Raw genomic sequence first — 26,271 nt, 5'->3', positions numbered from 1 at the left:
AAGTATTTGATGTCTTCCTCGCGTGTTCTCTCTTCCCCTTCTTTAGCGCCGTTATACAGAATTCCATCGTCTTTATCACACAAAGTTCCGGGACGAGGCTTGGTGTGAACCTCTGTATCATTTAAAGTTTCTTTGCTTTATGAGGTCGAAGTTTCAACACAGGGCTACAGAAATATATTAATACACAACTGTATATTAGTATAGAAAAGACCATTATGCTATGAGAGGAAAAAGGAAATAATGTGTTTTCTTTATTTCTTTAATAAATACATATTGCAATAATAATAATAATAATTATAATAATATAATATTTGACAGGATATTGCACAGGGCTCTATTGTGCCAGTTAAAGCGATTTGGGATTGATGGAGATTTTGCAGCTTCATAAAAATTACCAAAGGAACTGAGTGTATCAGGCAGTCATGAACACTATACACCCTGTGAACAGGGTATAGAAGCAAGTGTACCCCAGGGTAGTGTACCCCAGGGGTAGTGTACCCCAGGGGTAGTGTACCCCAGGGGTAGTGTACCCCAGGGGTAGTGTACCCCAGGGGTAGTGTACCCCAGGGTAGTGTACCCCAGGGGTAGTGTACCCCAGGGTAGTGTACCCCAGGGTACTGTACCCCAGGGTAGTGTACCCCAGGGTAGTGTACCCCAGGCTAGTGTACCCCAGGCTAGTGTACCCCAGGGTAGTGTACCCCAGGGTAGTGTACCCCAGCCTAGTGTACCCCAGGGTAGTGTACCCCAGGCTAGTGTACCCCAGGGTACTGTACCCCAGGCTAGTATGCTTGGACCATGGCGTGTGTGAAACAATTACCTAGTCGACACGATGATGACAAGTTGCAGTCAAAGGCTATGAAGACCATTGCACACTCAGTCTTGCAAGAAAGTGAGAGAAAACGAGACTTATAACAATGAAACATCATCATATCTTTAGGTCAACCATGGCTAGTTACTGTTGCCCGAGACAAAGGCTCAAATATACCGTATATTAGGCAAAGAGATTGTTGAAAATCTCTCCTCTATTAGACATAGGAGATATATATTGCAACTAAACCCATCTGGAACACTGCATGGTTGCACATTACCTAGATGCAATGTGGCGTATAATGCAAGAACTCTCACACTAGATAAATCACACATTACTCGCTTCTGATTTAGAACTCGATCTTGTCCACAAACAAACCAAACCTGCCAGACACAGAAGGCGTGGCCACGGAACTAGAGAAAACGGAACTTAATTAATCCACCCGATCCAGTGCCTTGCACTCACCCTGGTTTGTGTTATATTTCCACACCATGAACACCCTGCACTTCCCTACCACTTTCCTGCACCTCAGGGGTAACACACCACACATGAGCTGCAACAAAAGGCAACCAGATGGTTCTGTTCGCTCTGGGTGAACAGAACCACTTCGTTTGTCGCATTATTAGAAATACACAGAATTTCTAAGCTTCTTTTGCCAATAGCTTGGCGAATCCAAACTTGTAATCACTTCAAGAATACAAATATATTTTACATGAGTGGCTAACAACATGTAGAGGTATGCAATAAACAATGAGCAGAGAACCATGACTACAGATAATTGTACAGAAACAGTTCAGTTCTATTTTTCTGCCACCAAGTAGTGTAACGAAAATGACCAATAAAAATAATAATAATAAAAATAATAATAATAATAATAATAATAATAATGACAAAAATGAAAATAATCCTACAGAGAAAAAGAGAAGTTTTAGTTTCTTAATAACATTATGATTTAAAAATGTAAATGTTATCAATTATAATTTATATTTTGGTAGCAGCAGTTATACTAGCAATAATATTGATAATAAAAATGATGCTATTAGGTAACCTTAGAATAAATATTAGGAATATCATGAGGTTTTTCACAATTTGTACGAGAAAGACAGACAGACATCTTGCCAAAAAAATTCAACATAGTGATGCGCACACATAATGGCGCCAACAGTGGCACATATAATGGCTCTTGCCCCCTCCCTCTCTTTCGGTCTCTAGGCCGAGGCCTGGGTCTACGCGAATGTCTGAGTCGGGGCGTGGGTCTACGCGAAGGTCTGAGTCGGGGCGTGGGTCTACGCGAAGGTCTGAGTCGGGGCGTGGGTCTACGCGAAGGTCTGAGTCGGGGCGTGGGTCTACGCGAAGGTCTGAGTCGGGGCGTGGGTCTACGCAAAGGTGAGGCCGCAGTGGGTGCAGCGTCTCTCCATCATGAGGAAGCAGCACAAGATGCCCAGCGGGAAGAACAGGACGGCTATCCAGATGCCACAACATGTGAAGTCGTTCCTGAGGATCCCGGCCTGTGGGAGAGAAGAGTGAGGGCTGAGAGGTGGCAGGGGGTAGCAGGGTAATTATCAAGAGATAGAATATGTCTATACATCAGAGTGCAGGGTGAGAGTATGAAGATCCTCACACTAAAGGAAGTTCAACTACAGTCTACTAGAAACCTTAACTCGCTTCAAATTCAAGTATGTTTACTGAGATAAGAAACACATCTCAAAGGGATAGAGTAGCTTAGGCTATTTCAACCCCCCCCCCCCCCCCCACCCCATTAACTCGCTTTTATTTATAAAACAATGAACAGTGAAATGGACTTTTAATACGTATCAAGACCGTGGAATAAGGGTGCACTGTTCAAATGAACTAGCTTGGCCTTGGCCTTTGTTAGGGGACGAAGTTGAAGAGGATGAATCTTTGTGTGGACGTGAATGTTATCAGCGGGTTGTTGGCAACATTAGAGCAATGTTGTAGGGAGTTGTGAACAAGGCTTGAAGGACTAGTACTGACATTCAGTGAACATGGCAGAACAACTGATGTGAAGAGAACAATAAGAAATTATATTTGTATTTATTTCCTATAATGTAAAAGATTAGTGGGGGGGGGGAGGTAGAAATAGCCTAAGCTACTCTAACCCTTTGAGGTTTTTTCTTGTCTCAATAAACATACTTGAACTTGAAAATGTAAGAGGAGACACTGTTAACTTGAAGCTAGATTGGTATACACTCTCACGTCACCAGTGTTACGGGATGAATCACAACAGTGTTTCTGGAAACACAACACGTACGAGTCATAAACACTCATCCAAGGCCTATGTAAGACTGACTTGAGTAACAGCGAGCCAGCCAGATGGCTTAGGCCCCGCTCAGAAATATCACAGAATAATAAAATACTTTTCAAAGAACTGAAAAACTTTTTCCGGTTTCCTTTTTTTCCAGGGATCTCTCATCTTTTCGGGGATTCCGGAGTTTCTACCGGAAGCCGTTGAGGGAGCGTAACGTGAAGTCCGTAACTTATTCACCCTTAACAGCCCTAGTCAGAGATTGCTCCTGACAGCACTGAGAATGAACCACGGTAGGATGAGGCTGTCCCCTTCGGTACCCATAATTGGACATGATAGCTCGAATCTCTGAATTTTACCCCATTACTGCTTAACTTTGCGATACGCCGCCCCATCAATACGTTGAGTGAGGGACTGAGCAGCCCGCCCTTTTGATCTGCCACTCGTGACAGACAAGGAAGCGCTCCTGTGATGATTGTCATCAATCATCACAGGATTGATCAGTGTGGCAGACACCACTACACGACGACGACGCTTCCGGCAGTTCTGGACCATTATCAAGTCGTGTAATAGAAAGAGAGAGTGGAAGAGATAAACAATATGAGGGAAGGGAGTTGAGATGAAAGAGGGGAAGAATAAAAGAGAAAGATAAGAATAAGATGAATGGTAAGAATGAGATGAAAGAAAAATAGTATGAAAGGTAAGAATAAAGAAGCACAAACCAGTGAATCTATACGATGGTAGAACATGGTTGCAGCTGGCAATCCCAATTATTATGGCCGAAGAGGAGGACGACGAGGGAGAGAATCAGTAATAGCGAGAATCCGTCTTGGATACAAATATCCTTGGAGATATGTAATAGAAACAACAGTTGGTCAGCGAAGTTGCAGAATCTGTGGTGAGAGTGATGGACACCGCCTTGACCACTATCTACGTGCATGTGAACACCTGAGAGACATTAGAAATATGTGTAGAATAATAAACCTCACATTGTTTGAGTTAAGAAAACACTATTTGTCAAATATTGATACTGTTCTTAAAAGATTTCCCCATTTTGCACCCGCAAGATAACGTAAGCTTTTAAGGGATGATAGATGTTAATCTTCTTGTTTGAGGAGCTGTTCACTTGAGACAGTTAAGCAAGTCCCAGCTGTGTCTGGGTACAAGTGACAGGATGAACAATCCAGCGGGTCTTCTTCTTATTGGGGAGTGTTGTACATGCTGCTATGGCGGTGTGTCCACTCACAAGATGAGTGGCGCTGCCCAATACTGTCACTATGGCGGTGTGTCCACTCACAAGATGAGTGGCGCTGCCCAATACCGTTACTATGGCGGTGTGTCCACTCACAGGATGAGTGAAGCTGCCCAATACTGTCACTATGGCGGTGTGTCCACTCACAGGATGAGTGGCGCTGCCCAATACTGTCACTATGGCGGTGTGTCCACTCACAGGATGAGTGGCGCTGCCCAATACTGTCACTATGGCGGTGTGTCCACTCACAAGATGAGTGGCGCTGCCCAATACTGTCACTATAGCGGTGTGTCCACTCACAAGATGAGTGGCGCTGCCCAATACTATCACTATGGCGGTGTGTCCACTCACAAGATGAGTGGCGCTGCCCAATAAACTCGCCCCTCGGGGCAAAATTTAAAAAAAAAGGTTAGAACATTCAAATATGTTCAGTGGAAGCGAAGGGTCACCCGCATCAACACAGGACTAGGGGTCCATAACCTTAGTGTTGAACTTTGCTCCTGGTTGTTGAAATTCAGGCTTCTCTTATAACAATATATTACTGGTAGTCGTGGGTGATGTTTACATAGTACATCTGGTGACCCTTGACCTCATGAGTCGACCAACAAACGATGGTTCACACCCTACAAGCGATGGTAGGCCCCCTACAAGCGATGGTACTCACCCTACAAGCGCTGGTACTCACCCTACAAGCGGGGCAGTTACCCCCCGCCATCAGGATGACTGGGGCCATCATAGGCTGGGTGGTCACCACTGAGGAGTGCGGTTGTTGCTGCATGTAAACGGTCTGAGTGTGGGGCTGGAACCTGATGGGCGGGCTGGCGCTGTATGGTGGTGGTGGCCCAGCTGGAACACCACGCACAGAATGTAAGAAATGGATATATTTTAGTGTAGAACTTTGTATATAAGTGTACAAGACGTTGTAAGTCTTTTTTTCTTTGTAAATTTGGCGCCAGGTCGCATGTGGCGTTAAGGCTCATTAAGTGCGCATGCGCGAGTTGATGGGCTCCAAAAAACAATTTGTTCTTTATAAACAAAAAATAAAATTGCTTAAAAAATGTAATTACGCTTTCAAGCGACATTTGCACTTTTAAAATTTTTTATTTTTAATTAGATTATACGAAGTCCTATGAACAGCGTAATAGAAAAATATAAACTAAAAATTTATATTTTCAAATATTGGAATCTAACCTCAGTGCCAGTGTGGAGGAGTGAGGTTGTGGCGTCTCGCTGGGAGATATCTCCTTTTTATTTTGGAACTATCATTGAGGTACAATACGTTAGACACGTCTTCGACCCTGCAGAACTAGTATAGTATGCTGTCTTCACTTCTTATAATTGTGGTGCTCTTATAATGGGTTAGCGAAAAGATTATAGGTTTGTACACGATGTAACACTGTAAAAGTGTTTGGGTTAGTTTATTTAAAATATATATAGAGTACACGAGTCACAGACAAGGATCTGAGAGGCGCCAGTTGTCTGCCTGAGATCTCACACCTCTAAGCGTTAATGACCCAAAGTGACCTGAGGTCAGATCATGCGAATTTCACCTTGCTTCTACTAATCTCTTAGTTGGAGCCGGGTAGCCTTCAAACATGCCGACGTTTAAGGAGTGGCTTGGTAGTGCCGGAGGCTATCTACTTGTGGGCGGAGTTAGCTACTAGGTTCCCCAATATAAACTCGGAGAGCTATCCAGCAGAAAGCATTAACAGACAGAACGGGAGTCAGCAGAAGCAGAGAAGACAGCCCTACCAGGGAGGCTGTCGGCCGGCAGGGCGGGAGTCTCCGTCAACTACAAACCCCCCCCCCCTCTCTATTCAACTTAGACTCAGTCCTCGGTGAGTGAACATTAAGGTGACTTGGTCGTGTTTACATATGTTGTGTGATGATCAGGGGCAGTCAAGTTGTAGGGTTCTCGAATTCTTGGATGATGACTCTCTTTAACATTTTAATTGGATTACTTATATTATGATACTTCATGTGAAATATAATTATGAATTTATTATTTAAATTGTGTTTAACTTTGTGCCCTAGAGCTTTGAGTTGAGGATTTGAGAAAGCCTCAGTGGTTACTGGGTTCATGATATAAATGAGTACATGTTTGGAGTTGATACATGGTACAGAGGGAACATACTAATAATGAACTCATGATAACATCCTTTGACAATTTTGTGATACAGGCAAGTTCCATTCCTTGTCTTGTATGTAATGATCATGAATGGATGGTGGCAGCATTTCGTCTTCTACTATCTACTCTTCTACTTCTACTATCTACTCTTCTCCTTCTACCTATCTACACCTCTCCCTCCACCCCTCTCTAAACTCTCACTTTCAACTAATGACCCTCCTCGCCCCTCCTACCTCTCTCCCTCTCACCCCAAACCCTCACTAATTACTTCACTATTCATTTCTTTCCTTCTACTTCTCTCTTATACGTTTTGTGGCAATGATTCTGTATTCTAGAGTTCTCTCTAGAGTTTCGGGTAGCTGATCAAGTGACGGCGCCTTGTAGTCTTAGCACCTAGGTAGTCGAATACCTAGGTTACAAGGTGTTGAACGAGAGAGGCTGCCTTAGGAACTCTGGGAGTGCTCTAGAATAGTTAGCTAACTGGGGACGGGATAACGGACTAGAGAGAGCTGTTTCCCCCGGCCTCGTTAGTTAACTGGGGGGTGGAATAATGGACAAGATAGAGCCATTTCCACCACCCCCCGTTACAACCTCTCTATCCCTTTACTGAACACTTATACTTTTTAAGCAATCGATCCAGGCGTGAAAATTGAGGTGGTTCAGACAAATTAAAAACGCCACAATGTTGTTGATGCTTTAAGTGCGTAGCCTAGGCTCTGACGGTTTTTGGTTAGGCTAAACCACTACATTTTTTGTTACGGAGGAGGAGGAGTCTAGAGAACGGCCATGCCCACAGGTTACTGGGTTACTTGTCTGTATCTGTTTTACTAGAGTACTCTAGTTTTACTAGAGTACTCTAGTTTTACTAGAGTACTCTAGTTATACTAGTTATACTAGAGTAGATTTTGATTTTACTAGAGTAACCCTTTGACTAGGGTTCTGCTACAGTGCTAGCCAATACTGTACCATAGTTTAAATTGAAATTGAAATAAGCTTATTGAGGTAAAATACACACAAAGGGATGAGGTAGCTCAAGCTATTCTCACCCCGTTCAGTACATACATAGATACACATCACAAACAATAAACATATTACCAAACATTCTGAGAGATAAACTTATACATTTCCTCCTTTACACAAGTAGTATGGTATCAGACATACAGATAAATACTTTTACTTTTACTTTTATGACCTAGGTTGTACCATAGTAAGTTGTATGTGTGAAAAATTTAGTGTATATATTTTGACCTCTTATGTGGAGTGCTAACTAATATCGTGTAATTTTCTATTTGAGATAACCCATTAATTCCTTATTAAGGACCTTGTACAATAGTGAATTTAGTTGGTCAATGTTATATCTCCAATGTGGAGTAATAAGTTTTATTTTTTCACGTTCTTGAAAATCCATTAAGTCATTAAGAAACTTCTCCATTAACGAAGGTACTTTTGCTTAACTGATATTAAATAATGCTCTTGTGTTATAGAAGTGGAATTAACTATTGTCATATAATTATTTTATAAAGTAATTGTGATAAGCTTCATTAATACCTTCATTTAACCTCATAATGAAAGTAATTAAATAGTTATTAGTGTTCTTATCATTTTCCTTTTTCTGATTTATTTGATCAGATGTTGTATAACCTTCATATAATGTGAGACGTGTAAACACTTCCAATTTAAAGTAAGTAAATATGTCACAAAAATTGTATTAGTCATGATTTTTAATTTCATTGTTTGCCTTGCAATGTCTCTTGCACATTGTACCGGACATAAGAATTAAATACGTCTTCACAAGATCACACGGTAAAAATTATTTGAGAGAGAGAGAGAGAGAGAGAGAGAGAGAGAGAGAGAGAGAGAGAGAGAGAGAGAGAGAGAGAGAGAGAGAGAGAGATTACCCAGTGTGGATACACCATCTCCGGGTCGCTGCTTTAGTGTACAGTACACACATTAGCCTCACCTGCTGCTGGGTTATTTGGGTGGTACGCTGGGGGCTTCTGCTCCATGGTGATTGTTCCAGCTGTCAGTCCAAGCTACTCTGAAAAGATGATCAAAAGTAAAGCTTTTTGTACATGTACAATTACCCCATCTATATTTATATATATTATAATATTGGGGAAAATTTTGACTATATTGCTTATTAATAAGGTATTTGGAGGTCCCAGAGTATGAACTTGCCCTAAGCGTTCCCCTCCTAGCAAGTCTAGACAGCTGCGGCTTCAACTAGCTTTTATAAAGTACAGTATCTGTGGAAGTATACAGTATACGCTGGAAGTTATTTGCTACGGGCTGCTTCCTGGGGATGTGTAACAAAAAGGAAGCTTGGTCGAGGACCGGGCCGTGTGGACGCTAAGCACTGAAATCATCTCAAGATAAACCTGATCCCCCCCCCCCCAAAAAAAAATAATAATCACATTACTTAGCCTTTAAACCCTAAATAAATCTTTATGATGTTGTTTATGTCATTACTTCTTTTATTGATTGTGTTAATGTCTCGCGATCATCGTTGATAAACTGAGAATGTGTGAAGTGTTCTTATAGTATTTTAGTAGGGAGAGAGAGAGAGAGAGAGGGAGAGGGAGAGGGAGAGGGAGAGGGAGAGGGAGAGAGGGAGAGGGAGAGGGAGAGGGAGAGAGAGAGAGAGAGAGAGAGAGAGAGAGAGAGAGAGAGAGAGAGAGAGAGAGAGAGAGAGAGAGAGAGAGAGAGAGAGAGAGAGAGAGAGAGAGAGAGAGAGAGAGAGAGAGAGAGAGAGAGAGAGAGAGAGAGAGAGAGAGAGGGGCAGACAGACAGATAAACACACCCTGTCACCGCTAGGTATCCCTTCTAATATATATATATATATATATATATATATATATATATATATATATATATATATATATATATATATATATATATATATATAATAAAGATAGTGGAACTCAAGATGCCGCTGACCTCGTAGCGATAACAAGATCTTATCTGGATTTCGTTATATCGTTTTCAACCTTCTAGAAAAAAAGTCTATCAATATTCCCTAATATTTATTTTATTCAAAACTGCGTAAATATAATAAGCTGCGGATCATCCATAGAAGCGAAGCGAAGGTATCGTACAAGGAAACTGTCTTAAATGTTTCACTCCAGAGGGAAACAACTCATACACTAGCATAAAACTATTCTTCTCTGCATATGTTAGCTTTATATTCAGTTTAATAGCCTCACACTACCCTTTGTATTTCTTAATCGGTCCAGTAATCTTGTATTAACTCAAATTGTTTATATTATTCATTAAAAGCTATTGTCATTGTAACACATGACATTATGGCGTAAAAAACATAGGGTTCAGTAAATTCAGAATTGTTTTAATTAACTAAAAATTGTTATTTTATTTTCTATAAAACTTCATTACCCAAAAAGGGTTACAACATTGGTTACATGCAAGGTACAAGGCGCATATATATATATATATATATATATATATATATATATATATATATATATATATATATATATATATATATATATATATATATATATATATATATATATATATATATATTACCAAAAACTATGGTCTGGAAACATTTACATATTGCCCGGAAACTTTTAGATATTGCCCGGAAACACTTAGATATTGGTCAGAAACTTTCAGATATTGTACTGAAAGCTTTGGATATTTCTCGAAAACTTTTAGATATTCACCAGAAACACTTAGATAATGGCCGAAAACATTTTGATATATAGCCAATTAAGCTTATCGCCCCCCCCCCCCCAGCCCAGGGATTGAAATGGGCAATAATCTTGTAAAGAAATTATTTCGTGTTCCCATGGGAATTTCGAGTCGCATATTGCAATTTACTCTTTTACGTGTATTTTACTATTTTGGCTAGATGAGGAAAGATAACAGAATGCTTGAAAGCATTCTTAAACCAATCTGTTTAGGCAACCGATAGCTCTTTTGAATTGTTTAAATGGCACAGCTTTAGGAATTATAACTAAAAGTTCCCAAGAAGCGAGAATGAAATAATTCAAAGCTTGTTTAGAAAGCCTGTTAATTAAAAACTATATTAATATTTTTAACAAGACATAATTGTAGACATGAAAAATAACATAATTTGTAAATAATATTTTACCCCATAAGCAACAAGATGTGAAGTGAAATGAGCTTTGGATCATATTATAAAACACGGAAAAACTTGATACAATGCCGGAGTTATAAAACATACAAATAAAAGATTTCATAAATCTATGTATTTACGTATTTAGCTTAGCCTAACATTTTAAAAGCACTACGATCACCTTCTGTGGTTGTTCAATAAATCTCTGAACTGTATGTTTGACAAATCTTTCACCCTGTCCATGGAAGACAGAAGAAAATGTATATATGCTAGTTAGCATTGTAAATGTGTGGCCACGTCTGTGGTAGAAAATGATAATAAAAAAAAAGGCTTTTTTACTCTGAGATTTTTGTTGTTGCACCAATGATGACAAATATTTTATATCTATCTTATATTTGGTTGTTTTGAGAAATAAGCATACAGCACTAATTTCAGCTGTAAGTCTATTACCATTAATTTTGACAAAAAATCATCTCCGAAAACAATGACTCGCATGACTATGTCGATGAAAATGCTGCTAATACTGCCATTAAGAGATTTTTCAGCCAAACGTTTCACCAGTGAAATTCTAAAATTTCAAACATCGTTTTCTGCAAGTTTCTGTGTTAATCCAGTCATTAACAGACTCTTTCAGTGTTTTGTAGTTGAACTTTTAATTTTGCTTCCAAACTGAGCTTTAAAAATCATTCAATTGCATATCCACATTATCCAGATCAATGAGCCGCAACATTTCCATATTCAGTTTATCTAATGTTACATTGCCTACACACCTCATGACTTTTGAAGATTCTTCAAATGACCTGATTTTAGTAACTCTTAAAGAAAATTCATCAGCATTTGAATCCCTGATGCTCAAAATTGCATTTGAAGTCTCTGAATGTTCATTTTCTTATGAATTTCAAGATCTGCCAAGTAATTTTGTTTAGGTTCAAGAAATATTTAAGAAATATTTAAGAAATATTTTAAGAAATAGTTTAAGAAATATTTAAGATATTTTAAGAAATATTTAAAAATGAAAAGAGCCAATGTCGACATCCCGTTTAACAATTTTTAGTTTCATTTCAAAGGTTTTTATGTTATCATACATAACATAAAGTGTTTTGCCAGTTCCCTGTAATTTATTGCTCAAGTGATTTTCATAGATTTCTCTTCATATTTAAAACTTCAATATGCAAATCTTCACATCAGATAATTCTTAACAAGACATTTTATTATTATTAAAAAACAGATGAATTTCATCCAAGCACTCAATAAATCCTTTAAGGAAAGAACCTCAACTAAGCCAACAGTGATGTACACAGTCCTCTGTACCCCGAATTCACCTAGTCAGTAAATTTAGTTTTTTTCCAGCAGCGCAGAATTTGTTTGCGCTGAATCGAAAAATCAGAAATTCAAAAAGGCAGTTTTTGCACAAAAGGCCACCCCGTAGCCAATACAATAAAAGCCTACCAGTGTATGTTCAACATATATTGCAAACACAAAACTTAGTTCATGTTGACCAGAGCACACACTAGAAATTGAAGGGACGACGACGTTTCGGTCCGTCCTGGACCATTCTCAAGTCGACTTAGTTCATGCTGGGTGGTGCACCATCAGTTGCCACACTAACTATTTTTTAAAAGTCAATTAAACAATTTGTTTACTTCTTCTGCCATGCATATTTCAGCCCCTGTGGTATGTTCCAAGTTAACCAGTTCTTCACATATCTCATCACCAGCCCCTGTGGTATGTTCCAAGTTAACCAGTTCTTCACATATCTCATCACCTATACAAAATCGAGCAATAATGGCTAGCCTAGCAGGTGATGTAACATTTGTGCTCTCATCACGACAAATGGAAGGGAATCTATATGAACAAATATAATTTCTTAGTTGTTCTGCTGTTTATTTAGCCTTAATAGTCTATCGTTTACTGTATTTCCACTTACTTGGAAATCTTTAATACGTTGAATAATGTTTCTTTTCTGAAAACTTTTCAACGAGGAAAATAAATTTTTAGCTAGGATTCTTTAAGCTCTCCACCACTGAGTGGTTTTTCCATGATTTCAAAGAATTCCATCTTTGAAATCTCAGAGCCAGCAACAACTAAGCTGGAACTATCTTGAGGTTATCTTGAGAGGATTTCGGGGCTTATCGTCCCCGCGGCCCGATCCTCGGCCAGGCCTCCTTTTTGTTACACACCCCTCAGGAAGCAGCCCGTAGCAGCTGTCTAACTCCCAGGTACCTATTCACTGCTAGGTAACAGGGGCATCAGGGTTAAAGAAACATTTTGCTCATTTGCCTCCGACTTTACCGGGGATCGAACCCGGAACCTCCGGACTACGAATTCGAAGCGTTGTCCACCCAGCTGTCAGGCGCCCATAACTACCTGAAACAAATTTCATCAAAGCATTTCACTGCATTCTTTGTTGCTGATTTCTCGAGAAAAGTATTCGTTTTGCTCACATTTATCACCAGGCCATTTATGAACATTTTCATAATAGCGCTTTATGGAGGAGGTTCTGCACACTACTGTTTGTCAAAATCAGATGCACAATGCTTTATCACTATTTTTTATTATGTTAAATCTTCCCGCGTGTTACGGACTCGTCACCCTTGTCAGGGGGTAGAGTGGCAATTCCAGCGCCATCTACGAGTCCGCACCCGAACTGCCCCGGAATCGTACGTAATATGGACAATGCCATCTGGTGGTGGCTATCTAAAACCTGTAAATGGCTAAAGATTCCTGCCTTGGTCAGCCAGAGGGGTCGTTGTGAGTGACCTCTGGTGAGGTGACGCATCACGACCAGCGCCACCTAGTGTGTGCTACAGAGCACAATGTCAACTCCCCAGTGGGTTAGTGGTATTTCCTAGTTTCGCCAGTACCAGCAAGGTCATTGATGATGTTTTTGTGCCCACAGAGGTGAAGTCTGGGTGCAGCGGTACGGTACTGGAGACGTCAGTTCATCTTGGGCAGTCCACAGTCACCCTACACGGTCCTGGAAACGACTAAGTAAGCCGCCGCCGATGAAGCAGTGTGGTAGCTGTAAGTGCTTAAGTGTTGAAATGATCGGCATACCTTTGGGACTGGCTTAGGGGAGAGACTGACGACAGGGAGGTGCCTGTTGAGTAGTGCTGCTAGCTGGTCGCTAGAGACTGCTGCCAGGGGATCGCTACCCCTGTATTGTGACCCCGCTCAGCGTGTGGCTGAGGTACTCTGCCAGCGAGTAGCTGGAGAGTGGTCGTGGGGGTACAGGCACCTCATGACACTGTCAGTGGGCTGGCCCACGTACAGGTGAACTACCCGGTGTTCTTCCCAGTAAGGTTGGATACGCTACTGGACAGTGAAGAAATACTGGGGAGTGATGAACTCTTCACGTGAACACGTTTGATATCCTGAGTGAAAGGATTGTACATAGGTGTAGTAATAGCCTATCTGTTCTTTATATATTATTTATGGTGACGGTGTACATATATATATATTTAACGGTGGTGGAAAGATATTTAATACATTGCCGAAAGGAACAGTGTGTTGTTCATCCCACCACCTTTTTTTATGCACTACATAGCCACTTTCTTGAAAGCGTACTACCGACTTGGGGTCGGATACTATAAGTTTGGTTCTACCATCAAAGAACCCGGTTGCCACCCATAGTGGCCGTAACACCGCGATTCTTGAAAATATCTGCTGATACTTCGTTCATTTGAACGCTTTTTCTATCCTGGTTGGGCTGACCTGATAATTTGAAAGTAAGTTAAATGCACTAAATAACATTTAGTTAAATATTGTAATATTGATTGGTCAGTCACTACTATATAAACTAAATATGCTTACGAGGAAAAAATGAATATTCACGAAGCCGCTAATCTATATATTTGCTGTTATTATCATTAATATCCAGAGTTCCCTCACAATTAATAGAATAAAAATATAAGTAGAGCGAAGCCAATGTCAAGTGATTACTTCTTTGATACTTGAACTTGACCCGCAAGTACTGGTGTACAGTCGGTCTGGGATGAGTTCAAACCGTGTGGTAAGCGGGATGTGCTCTCAGAGTCACTCGTGCGGTTGCGCCACAACCCGGCATCACCAGAGTTCAGTCTCACTGAACAAGACAACGAGGAAAACTGTTCCAGGTTTGTAAAAAAAAGTCGTTGCTTCACTTGCCAGTAATGATAATCTTCAAATTTGTATTTATTTCTGGGGCTGCATTCCGTGTGCCAGTCAAATTTGTTGGCGTGCTATAGATGCGTCACTCCTGCCCTAGGCCAACGAGACCCGCTGCAGGATGCAACCCACAACAGTCAACCTGACCGCACACTTAATGCATAGAACTCTTGATGATGATTTCGACCATAGCGACAAAATTTCAGAATGTGACGTTGTCAAATCGTGTGAACTAGGAGAACACGTGTATCAGGTGTAAGGAAACATGCCCCAAACGCTTCGCCTTGGCCGAGAATCGAACCCATGCCTATCAATACCCCAAAATCATCCTGTCCTCAGAGGCGAGGCTCGTGTAACTAGCGAGTGACTCCGAAGACGCAGTACTCAACTTAATTTAACATATTGTGTACTCAAAATTTGTATTTTGTCAAATGTAAGTTAATATTATTATATATACCGGAATGTGTTAAATAGTTAGGCTTAACTTAGGTGTACCGGAATGTGTTAATAAGTTAGGCTTAACTTAGGTGTACTAGAATGTGTTAAATAGTTAGGCCTACTTAGGTGGTTATGTCAATTAGTTAGGTAGCTAAATGATCTGCTGGCAATTTATGGTATTCGCTGTACGTGGACGAATCATTTATAGAGGTGGGATGGAAACAGTGGCCGTAAACGAAGCACTACTCAAGAAAAGGACGCGAGTCATCAGTTGTGAGTCTCGTGTACTGTTTTTCATTCATTTGGAGGCTGGATTAACGAGCATTTCACGTTTGTCGATGAGGACGATGTAAACGTCAAAACAAGCCTCTATAGAGCCCTTAATTTGGTTCATTTCGGCCACGTTTCAGCGTAGTCGGTATATGTGATAAACAATCGTGTCTCCTAGTGTTGCTCTGAAGGGGTGGATTGCATCCAGGCACCTTACTGATGCTCCAGGGTGGATTTATAGTCTCGGCTGCCTGCCAGTTATAGGTACTTATGTAAGTTTCTTAGTTATTGTATCCTGACCACGTGGTTAGATGGATTTGCCAGCCCCACCCCCTTCACCCACCCCTCGCCGCATTCATAGTCCGTCACAGTGAACCCCAAGTTGCCACCCTACGTCACCCCAATCAACTTCCGTCACTAATAATCCCCTTCTTAACATGTCACTTATAAACCCCCCAAGCTGCCGCACATCTCACCACATTCAATGTCAGTCACAGAAAACCCCCAATCTGCCACCCCCTCTACATAACAACATTCCCCCAAGACCCACCACAACTGAGCCTCCCCACCAAAACAAATGTCCACCAAAGCTTACTTTATGGAAGACAAGCTGGAGAAGAAAGAGGTCGGCGTGCGTGACTGCTCTATGACGGAGCGTTGGGAGGTAGCCTACAGCGGTGAAGGTCTCTCTCCCGCGGCTTATCTTATCACAACAACTCTGCCCCCATGGTGGAGCTGGCTAGTTACCTGCCCGATACTAAGGCGCCATACTTTACAAAATCAACTTGTTTGGGCGACTGTACAAAATGCAACATATCCGGAGGAGGTTATTATTAAGAGTTAATCGCAAATATCTCAGTGAGCATGTTGGACGAGGCTTCTAGAGGAGGTAACAGAGTGATACGATTGGGTGATCAAGAGGATGGAGGGTGGGGGGGGGGGGAGGTGTAATTGTTGTCATTGTAAAGAACCGCACATTCGTCATCATTTTTGCTGGCATGACTCAGTCATATAACACATCCATATATGTATGTGATGATATAACACGTTATGTCGTCACATATAACACATCATATTGTTAAAAATAGTACATCATATCGTCACATATTGCACATCTTATCGCCACATGTAACACATCATATCGTCATGTATAACACATCATATTGTCACATCTAACACATCGTCACATATTGCACATCATATGCTCATATATAGTACATCATATGGTCATATATAGTACATCATATCGCCATATATAGTACTTCATATCGTCACATATAGCACATCATATCGTCATATGTGTTATATCTTGTCGTGGCCCTCCTGTCTGTGTGAGCATGAGTGGGGGAAGTGTAATTCAATTCAAAATCAAATTCAAATGTTTATTCAGGTAAAAGTACATACACAGTAGATGAGTTACAAACATTATGTTGGGTTTATAGATAGAGCTGGTGCATAAAGCCACTAATACTCACAGCCTTTCGGGCAAGGTGTGGAGAAAAACCCACTTAGACTAAAACTTAATACTAATTGAGAGTAAAGTATAAATTGAGTTGAAAAAGGAAAAAGGAAGGAAGGGAGACATGGCAGAAATCAGCAATTATACAAATTGGTCAACAAACAGTATTGTTTGAAAATAGCAAGTCATGGGTTGAAATTTAGGGGGTAAGATAGGTTACATGGAGTTTATTAGGTAGTATTTAGTTTTTCTCTTAAACTGATTGAGAGAGGTACAGCCTTTGACATGATTGGGAAGGTCATTCCACATTCTGGGTCCCTTGATTTGTAGAGCATTTCTAGTTTGGTTAAGGCGCACTCTTGGGATATCATATAGGTATTTGTTTCTGGTGTGGTGCCCATGGGTTCTGTTACAACATTCTAGGAAGCATTTAAGGTCAGGATTGGCATTACAGTTCAGAGTTTTAAATATATAAGAGTACACTTGAGAGGATGTGCAGACTTAATATCTAACATATTCAGAGATTTAAGTAAGGGTACCGAGTGTTGTCTGGGGCCAGTATGACATTGTTTTAATAGCAGCTTTGTGTTGAGTAATTAGAGGACGTAGATGATTTTGGGTAGTAGAACCCCAAGCACAAATACCATAGTTGAGATATGGATAGATGAGGGAGTAATAGAGCGTCACCAGGGCAGGGCGAGGTACATAATATCTGATTTTAATAAATAAATAAATAAATAAATGTTTATTCAGGTAAGGTACACAGAAGAAATTGTACAAAATTGATCGATTTATATATAGAGCTAGTACATACAATGCCTAAAGCCACTATTACGCAAAGCGTTTCGGGCAGAAACGCTTTGAAATCTTAGAAAGAATGCCAACAGTTTTATCATTTTTTTTCTTTTATATTTAGAATGTCTCCCTAGAAATTCAGCTTGTTATCTATGAGGACATCAATGAATTTACCATCTACTTCGTTACTAATTTGGATATTGTTTATTCTTAGATTGATTTAATCTGTTGAAACAGGTTGAAACACTTATATGGATATAATATATATGTAATAAATAAGCAGGCGACGAGTCACAATAACGTGGCTAAAGTGTGTTGACCAGACCACACACTAGAAGGTGAAGGGACGACGACGTTTCGGTCCGTCCTGGACGGACCGAAACGTCGTCGTCCCTTCACCTTCTAGTGTGTGGTCTGGTCAACATGTAATAAATAAGGCTTAAGACGGCATATATTAGCCCTAGGGTTGCTTATTTAAGCCTAGGACAGGTTAGGTTGCAAAGTTAGGGTTCCACTTTTTGGTCATGTCATTTGGAGTATTCCAATAATACGGTTTTTATTTTTATGCAAGAGTCCATTTTTGTGTAAGTTCGAACAACAGTTGCTGTAAGTTCTATAATTTTTTTGAGGATGGGCCGGTGTTTACTCGAACTCTTACATTTCCTATCGAGGAACTTGTCACCCCTTATTGTTTGTTGAGTATGAACTTAAAGTCTCTCTCAATATTCGTTTTCTTTGCACACGCCCATATCCCATTTTCTCTGGTTATTTTTTCGTGTAGTCACATACATGTGTTACCTTACCAGGAACATTATCTCGGAGAGAGAGAGAGAGAGAGAGAGAGAGAGAGATTGGTGCCTCACGTCCACAGCTTGTTTATCAGCCAGCAGATCTTATCATACATAGAGATATGGCACCAAAGAGTGCTCACTTCCTTCCTATGTTAGACGTGTACCCATCTGAAATGTTTCACCCACGTACTGCTCACACAGGTAATTGCCTAGAGAACTGAAACACTTAACCTGACCCATCCCAGGCTTAAATATAGATAAAATTCTCATATTCAGTTTATCCTTGATTCAACGAATTGTTGACCAAACCACACACATGAAATTGAAGTGACGACAACGTTTCGGTCCGTCCTGGACCATTATTCAGTCGATTATCAAGACGAATTATATGGAACTAACCCCCAATTCTTTGCAGTGAGGCATTCGTTGCAACCGGAAATGCTTCCAAGATGCATTTCCCACGCCCCATGGGCTATTTTCACTTAGCAAAATTTTAATTTCAACTTGTCGTATGAAGGATAATTACCAAGAGAACTTCTATGTAAAGAGATTTAACTACATCTAGCACAGTTCCCACGCCCAGACCTTGACATCTCATTTTCAAAGGAAAAAGGGCCCATATTTGTGAACGAATACTAGAGAATCTCAAAATTAAAATGAACCACGGAATTTGGTTTCAAATATGCTCAATGGTTTTCCTAAGGCCATCTACGAAAATAATTAAATACGTGACTAGAGGCAAAACGCCCCAAAAATATTATGAATATAACATTAATTCATATTTCAGACATTACCGTTTTTTGATTACGCTATATGAATAATTTATCATCAGACAAGTACCGGAAGAATTAATAAGATTATGGTATAAACGTTGGCGAAGGTATATGTTTGTACAAATCCACAAGGGCCGTGATGAGGGTTCGAACTTACGCCCGGGATTTGTTCATCTGATGCACCACACTATTGTGATTTCTGTGTGCATTGTGTTTGTACTTATGCGTCGTGGAGGACAATGAACGTTTCAATCTACACAAACAGGTTTACCTCATTTCTCGGGGGGGGGTATATACAGTGAGAGTTTACTGTAGTCGTGGACTATGTTCAGGACTACAGTCCACTTACCGGTTGGTCAGTATGCTACTGTGATGGCCTTAATAACCCTCCAGAGGTTGACAAGCCTTACACATAACACTAAACCAAAAGCCATGCACATAGGGAATTTATATACACCGAAAAGTGTTTCCTGCTTCTCGATGTATATACAATTAGAGTTTACTTTCGCGCTGAACTGCCCTCAGGCCTAAAGCATTCGTACTGGTTGCTCGGTTAGCTATTGTGGTGAACTTAATAATCCTCCAAAGGCTGATATGCCTTAACCAAACACCAAGCCAACCCTCAGTACATCCAGTATCAGGTTCCAACACCCAAGGTTAAGGTTTATGGAGAACTCCTTAGGGATTCTTCTTCCTCAGTAACCAAAAGAAGTAGGAAAATATGGACACGCATGACCGAGACATTCACCATACTACAGTTGTGTTACAGTTTTTGGCATTCCGTTTAAGCAGATGTTATTGATGATGCTATGCAGACCACCCGTTATTTCTCCACTCAACATCTCCTCCTAGCCTAACCTTTGGCGAATTGACAATAATATGCAGCAAATTTTTTATCGTAAAATTGACTGGACTAATTTGTTCATAGATTTTCGGGAAAATTGTACCTGTGTTTAAAATACCCAAGGACTGTGAGGTACTGAAAGGTGTAGAACCAAACGATTACAAAAATACCTTCAATTCTGCCCACACACACACACACACTCAGTGTCCCCCGTGAATATCATCACCATCATCAATTCTATATCATCACCATTATCACCCCGACCATCACTACTGAAGAAGGAAGGTCCCATCACTAGACAAGCTTGGTACGTTCAGAAGAGCGCCCGACAGCTCTTGCAGCGGCGCCTCCTGAAGGCCATGCAGCAGACGACGCCGCAGGGGAAGAACAACACCCCCAACACCACCCCCGGAAGCGTCAGCACCTTCTTGAGCTCCCCTACCTGCGTCAGGGACGGCACAGTTACACACACATCTTTCACAACATTATAACATAATTATTTTACTTATAAGTATTATTTGGTTATTTTCATTTATATACGAAATATTAGGATCATTTCATCGCATTGATTTAAAACATAGATCTCTCGTAAACAAATCCACAAGGGCCGTGACGAGGATTCGAACCGGGAGTATCCCAGACACTGTCTTAATCGACTTTCGCCTTAATCGAAAGGCAGTGTCTGGGATACTCCCGGACGCAGGTTCGAATCCTCGTCACGGCCATTGTGGATTTGTTCATTTGATGCATCACGTTAGTGTGATCTCTGTGTGTAATAAATCTCTCGTGCTTACTCGTAAATCGAAGCATGTTATTAAAATTGTGTTACAGGAGTTCTTTTCAACCAGGATGTTTTAGGTCTCGGAAACCCCCGGGTCCTCGAGAGGTTTACAAATCAACGGATTCTGGGGAGTCGGCAGCGGTAGTTAGTGTGTAGTAAGAATACCAGCTCAGGCAATATACCCGGGTAAGGAGATGCAGCTATACACATTTTGGTAACAGTTGCTGACTCTCTCTCGGGGTCCTTCCAGAATTCGTTGCTAGTAGACCTCCCTTGAGAATCCGGGACCCTCTAAGGCTAAAGAAGCGCGCATTGAGAATGACTTCCACAACAGTTTGAATAACATGGCTACATTTTCGGAGCTTTCTTGATTTATGCTTCATATCAATAATAATAATAATAATAATAATAATACCCATAATAATAATCGCACACAAATCACACTAACGTAATACATATCTATGAGGAAATTTACTAGGGCTGTGAGGTGATGCGAACCCGCGGCCAAGGAATTGCCAGCCGCATACTCTACCACTGGACCATTTATGACTTGTGAAATTCATTGTTACGATATCAGCGCTTTCTATGGAGTGAGGTGTGGTGATATCGACGCCATCTATGGACCTGCACTCCAACTCCCAAGGCATTAGGTGAGACGAAGACAACGCCATCTATTGACAAGAGGTGTGGCATCTGTGAAAGGCTCCTGTTTCATATCTCAGTTAGGAGGTGAGGTCGATGATGATGACGACCTCTGGTGAGTGAAGTAACGATAGCAACGCCATCTAGATTGTGCATTCGATTACATTTTCAAGTTCCCCGGTGAAAGGTTGTCATCCTATGTTCTCCTTGTATACTTTCTGTCTGGCTGACGTGGTGACGTGACGTGGTGACACAGAGGTGACGTGTTGGCTGTTGTACCTGGGCAGTGTTGTGTGAACCGACGTATCCCTGTGGCTAGATTCACGAAGAAGTTACGCAAACACTTGCGAACCTGTACATCTTTTCTCAATCTTTGGCGGCTTTGTTTACAATTATTAAACAGCTAATGAGCTCCGAAGCACCAGGAGGCTGTTCATAACAATAACAACAGTTGAATGGCAAGTTTTCATGCTTGTAAACTGTTTAATAAATGTAACCAAAGCCGTCAAAGATTGAGGAAAGATGTACACGTTCGTAAGTACTTGTATAACTACTTCGTGAATCTGGCCCCTGGAGAAGAGGAGTTACAAGACGACAGTATTGGCCGTCTCCTGAGAAGTGCTGCTAGCGTGTTGCTAGAGACTTCTGCCAGGGTGTTAGAGATCCCTGGAAGTGATTATTTGTGACCCTTGTCAGCGCGTTGATGAAGCCCTCTGCCAGTGTGCTTCTGGAGAGCAGGTGTGGGGTACTGGGACACCGTGACGATACGGTGTCTGGACTGGCCCATGTTGAGGAAGGTAAACTCGTCGGTATTTATTATTATTAACATCTTTATTGACAAAATTAATTACAAATTTGCCTAATCTGAGGATTTTGTACACGTAAAACCGCTCTTGTCCTGCTGAAACGTCGAAATATGCAATAAAAACAGGGTTTCTCTCCACCATTGAGCGTGGACGACGCATACTTGAAGATTTTGGACATGTATATGAGTGGGATTGGGTGGTTATAAATAGGAGCTGCCTCGTATGGGCCAATAGGCCTTCTGCAGTTACCTTTGTTCTTATAGTGGACTCACTGGGATTTGAAGAACACTGCAGTTATATTACGTCTTGAAGGTGTAATTGCGTCTTGTTTACCCCCTTTATTCCTTTCACTATTACTTGCTATTGTCAGTTCTTGAGAACTTACCATTGACTTTGGGCGGGATCATAGAACAAGAGGCTCTAAGGCACATTAAGCAGAAAGAACCCGATTAAAGGCTCAAGAGGCCGTAACATTCATACAACCGGATTTCTACTGAAATCACAGAAGTCTGGAGTTCCCTATTTCAGTAGAAATCAGGTTTTATGACTTTTACAAGTAACGTTGGTCCAGTGGTAGAGTACGTGGCTGGCAATGTGTTGGTTGTAGGTTCGTGCTACATCACAGCCTTACTGGAGCTTCTCAATTATTTATTATTATTATATATTTTACAAAGATCTAGTAGTTATCCGTTTTCGCAGTAAGTCACAATATTGCAATATAGCAAGTGTTGGGAGGCACGCTGCACACTATCATTACTCTCTTACCCTACACCCGGGGCAGTCTGTCTCTTTCATGACCCGCAGGGTGTGTGGTGGTGGTGGTGGTGGTGCTCGTGGTAGTGGTACTGGTTGTGTGGTTGGTGGTGTTGTTGGTGTTGTGGGTGGTCGTGTTATTGTGGGTGGGGTTGATGTGGGCAGTGGTGGGGTTGTGGGCAGTGGTGGGGTTGTGGGTGGTGTTGATGTGGGCAGTGGTGGGGTTGTGGGTGGTGTTGATGTGGGCAGTGGTGGGGTTGTGGGCAGTGGGGTTGTAGGTGGTGTTGATGTGGGCAGTGGTGGGGTTGTGGGTGGTGGGGTTGTGGGTGGTGGAGATGTTGGTGGGGCTGGAGGAAGTGTGGGTGTTGGTGGTGATGATGGCGGGTAGTGACAGTCACCCTGAGCTTGAAACACTGCCTGGAGGTTATCGGGTTCCATCACGGAGCGCCCTCTAAGAAACAGCAGTCGTACACATGCGCAGCAAATTACTGAAAACATAATATTTTTATTTAAGAAGAAATTACCATTGAAGGTACTTTATTTTTATGTCAAAATACATTCTGAGTTTTTAATTAATATACTAAATATATTAAAGCCTGACACTGATTAATGTTCCTCATATTCACAACTCCTTGATAAACGCCTCTAATGAGGGATAACTTCATTTCTTCACATTTACATCACAATTAGAGCCTCTAAATCAACGTGTCCTTTCAAATGGTGCTTCGCGTTTTGACGTCAAAATTCCCAACGGACAAAGTATGATGTACTATAAATCATAGCGGCTCACAAACATGATGTTTTCTATGCGCGAGCCGCAGGAGGGAAGTTTTTCAACCAATCAAAACACTCATAACTCGATTGACGTCACAGGATCCACACACTCAGCTGATCAGTGATAATTTATGAGCATCTTCTTGAGGTTATCTTGAGATGATTTCGGGGCTTTTTTTTTTTTAGTGTCCCCGCGGCCCGGTCCTCGACCAGGCCTCCACCCCCAGGAAGCAGCCCGTGACAGCTGACTAACACCCAGGTACCTATTTTACTGCTAGGTAACAGGGGCATAGGGTGAAAGAAACTTTGCCCATTGTTTCTCGCCGGCGCCCGGGATCGACCCCGGGACCACAGGATCACAAGTCCAGCGTGCTGTCCGCTCGGCCGACCGGCTCCCGAGCATGACATAAACTTTCGATTTATAATACAATAAAGATATAATTTGAGAATATTCTTTAATTAGGACAAAGGTTCACTTGCCAGTTTACAAGTAGACTATTACTGGAACCGTAATAGGCTTTCAGACCACCACAAATATATAGATAACTATCCTGGTGTTTAACCAGGGCGGTTGACTGGTAATTAGAATCACTTTACCCTGAGAACGGCCTGAAGCTTTATAATGATTAGTCATGTGAGCGTCTCCTTGTCACCTCCCTCACCGCTGTGTTAAGATGATTTAGAGCCAAAGGAAGGCTATATTACGACCCGAGGGACGACTATATCAGGATAATATGTCTCCTGGGATGTCTACATAAAGCTGAAAGTGTCTGGATAATGTTCTATATTAATTCCATCTGATGGAGACGATAAGAGGTTGCCTATGTGCGCCTAAATTACCATATTTATTTATTAATTAAAATCCGGACAAACAACATGGTGCACATTGATAATTACAGCTGCAATACAGCACTAAATCTCCACCAAATATTTTGCATGAATGTGCAACTCTCTTTGCTAATTACATAAAGCGTGATATTTGATATTTAATTATTATCTTCAAAAACTAAGACGGTTAGGTGAGGTCGTGGTTTTCTATTCAGTTTTTTCAGGTAAACTCAAATATTCACAATACATTTGACAGTACGATTTAATACTAAGTGAAAATAAGTACAATTCCTGACTGCTATGAATAGTACATAATCGCACTTATTTGTGCTCTTACATTTACCTCCCCATATTTGGAGGACGGGCCGTCCGTGTGTGTTAATGATGATATCCGCATAATGCACCCAGAGTGCATTATGAGGATATCATTACTAACCATCCTGTGTGATGGGGATTTTTTAGCACCACGTAGCTAGCTTTTTGACACACTGTACTCCACTTCATATAGTCTAGGACAGCTGCGCAAATGCGGATGTACCTAATGTGTTAATAAAAAAAATGTTCGTGACTCACCGTTACTGTATTGTTACAATGCTGTACCAGAGTAACAGATAATATTAGACACATAATATTGTGGCTGTGTTGTGTCTGCTGCATGTCCTGAGAGAGAGAATGGGAGGGAGAACAAGGGGCAGAGAAAGAGAGTGCCAGAGACCCGTACACTTCCAGCAACCTCATCTAGTGTGTGTATATATATAATATATATATATAATATATATATATATATATATATATATATATATATATATATATATATATATATATATAACAAATATATATAATACACACACACACACTTGAGGCTTGTAGCGAGGTCCCCAAGGGGGAACCACCGACCCTCACCAGGATACAGTTGCACACTGGTTGCCTAACTCCCGGATACCCATTTATTCCCTGATGAAGGGAAACGTGCTCAACCATTTTTGTCCCGCGGGGTTCTTGATCCCATGAACCCCGCTTGAGAGTCAAGAACGCATAGTCACTTTATTACAGGACTAACCCTCAAGTGCCTAGTATAGTAACTAGCCCTCAAGTGCCTAGTGGTAACTAGCCTTTATATGATGCGAGCACAACTGGAGTGCCTTCCCTGGGGTATGTACCCTGGGATTTACCCTCAGAGCTCGGCATATACACCAAGATTAGCTTCCCCAAATATCTCGACCAATCCATTTACTTGAAAGATTCTTCTGCAGCCAAACTTTATATATTATATATATATAAAAGTTAGGTTAGGTTATATATATATATATATATATATATATATATATATATATATATATATAATATATATATATAACCTAACCTAACTTTTTCTGCTACCTAACCTAACCTAGCCTATAAAGATAGGTTAGGTTAGGTAGGGTTGGTTAGGTTCGGTCATATATCTACGTTAATTTTAACTCCAATAAAAAAAATTGACCTCAAACATTATGAAATGGGTAGCTTTATCGTTTCATAAGAAAAAAATTAGAGAAAATATATTAATTCATGAAAACTTGGCTTATTAGGCAAATCGGGCCTTGCATAGTAGGCTGAGAAGTGCGTTCTGGCTACTAGG

At 40.9% G+C, this 26,271-nt stretch overlaps 1 protein-coding gene across 1 annotated transcript; it reads right to left on the bottom strand.

Annotated features, from left to right (window-relative positions):
• Positions 1-245: 245 nt before the first annotated feature.
• Positions 246-16,070, bottom strand: LOC123763927 (membrane protein BRI3). The gene is made up of 4 exons (XM_045751245.2): positions 16,003-16,070; positions 8,415-8,487; positions 5,012-5,172; positions 246-2,316 (listed from the first exon to the last, which is right to left on the bottom strand). The coding sequence occupies exons 2-4, from the start codon at positions 8,458-8,460 to the stop codon at positions 2,185-2,187; spliced, it is 339 nt and encodes a 112-aa protein (XP_045607201.2). The 5' UTR covers positions 8,461-8,487; positions 16,003-16,070; the 3' UTR covers positions 246-2,184.
• Between the last annotated feature and the right edge of the window lie 10,201 nt (positions 16,071-26,271).

The sequence above is a fragment of the Procambarus clarkii genome, chromosome 23 (genome assembly GCF_040958095.1).
Source record: "Procambarus clarkii isolate CNS0578487 chromosome 23, FALCON_Pclarkii_2.0, whole genome shotgun sequence".
In the NCBI taxonomy this organism is placed as follows: Eukaryota; Metazoa; Arthropoda; class Malacostraca; order Decapoda; family Cambaridae; genus Procambarus; species Procambarus clarkii.
The sequence above is the reverse complement of the archived record's forward strand: the minus strand, read 5'-3'. Positions and strand labels throughout refer to the sequence as shown.

Coding starts and splice junctions, on each gene's coding strand:
- LOC123763927 (XM_045751245.2), bottom strand. CDS start 8,460: ATGGAGCAGAAGCCCCCAGCGTACCACCCAAATAACCCAGCAGCAG. Junction 5,173..8,414: donor CCCAAATAACCCAGCAGCAG/GTGAGGCTAATG, acceptor GTGGTGTTCCAG/CTGGGCCACCACCACCATAC. Junction 2,317..5,011: donor GTAACTGCCCCGCTTGTAGG/GTGAGTACCAGC, acceptor TCTCTCCCACAG/GCCGGGATCCTCAGGAACGA.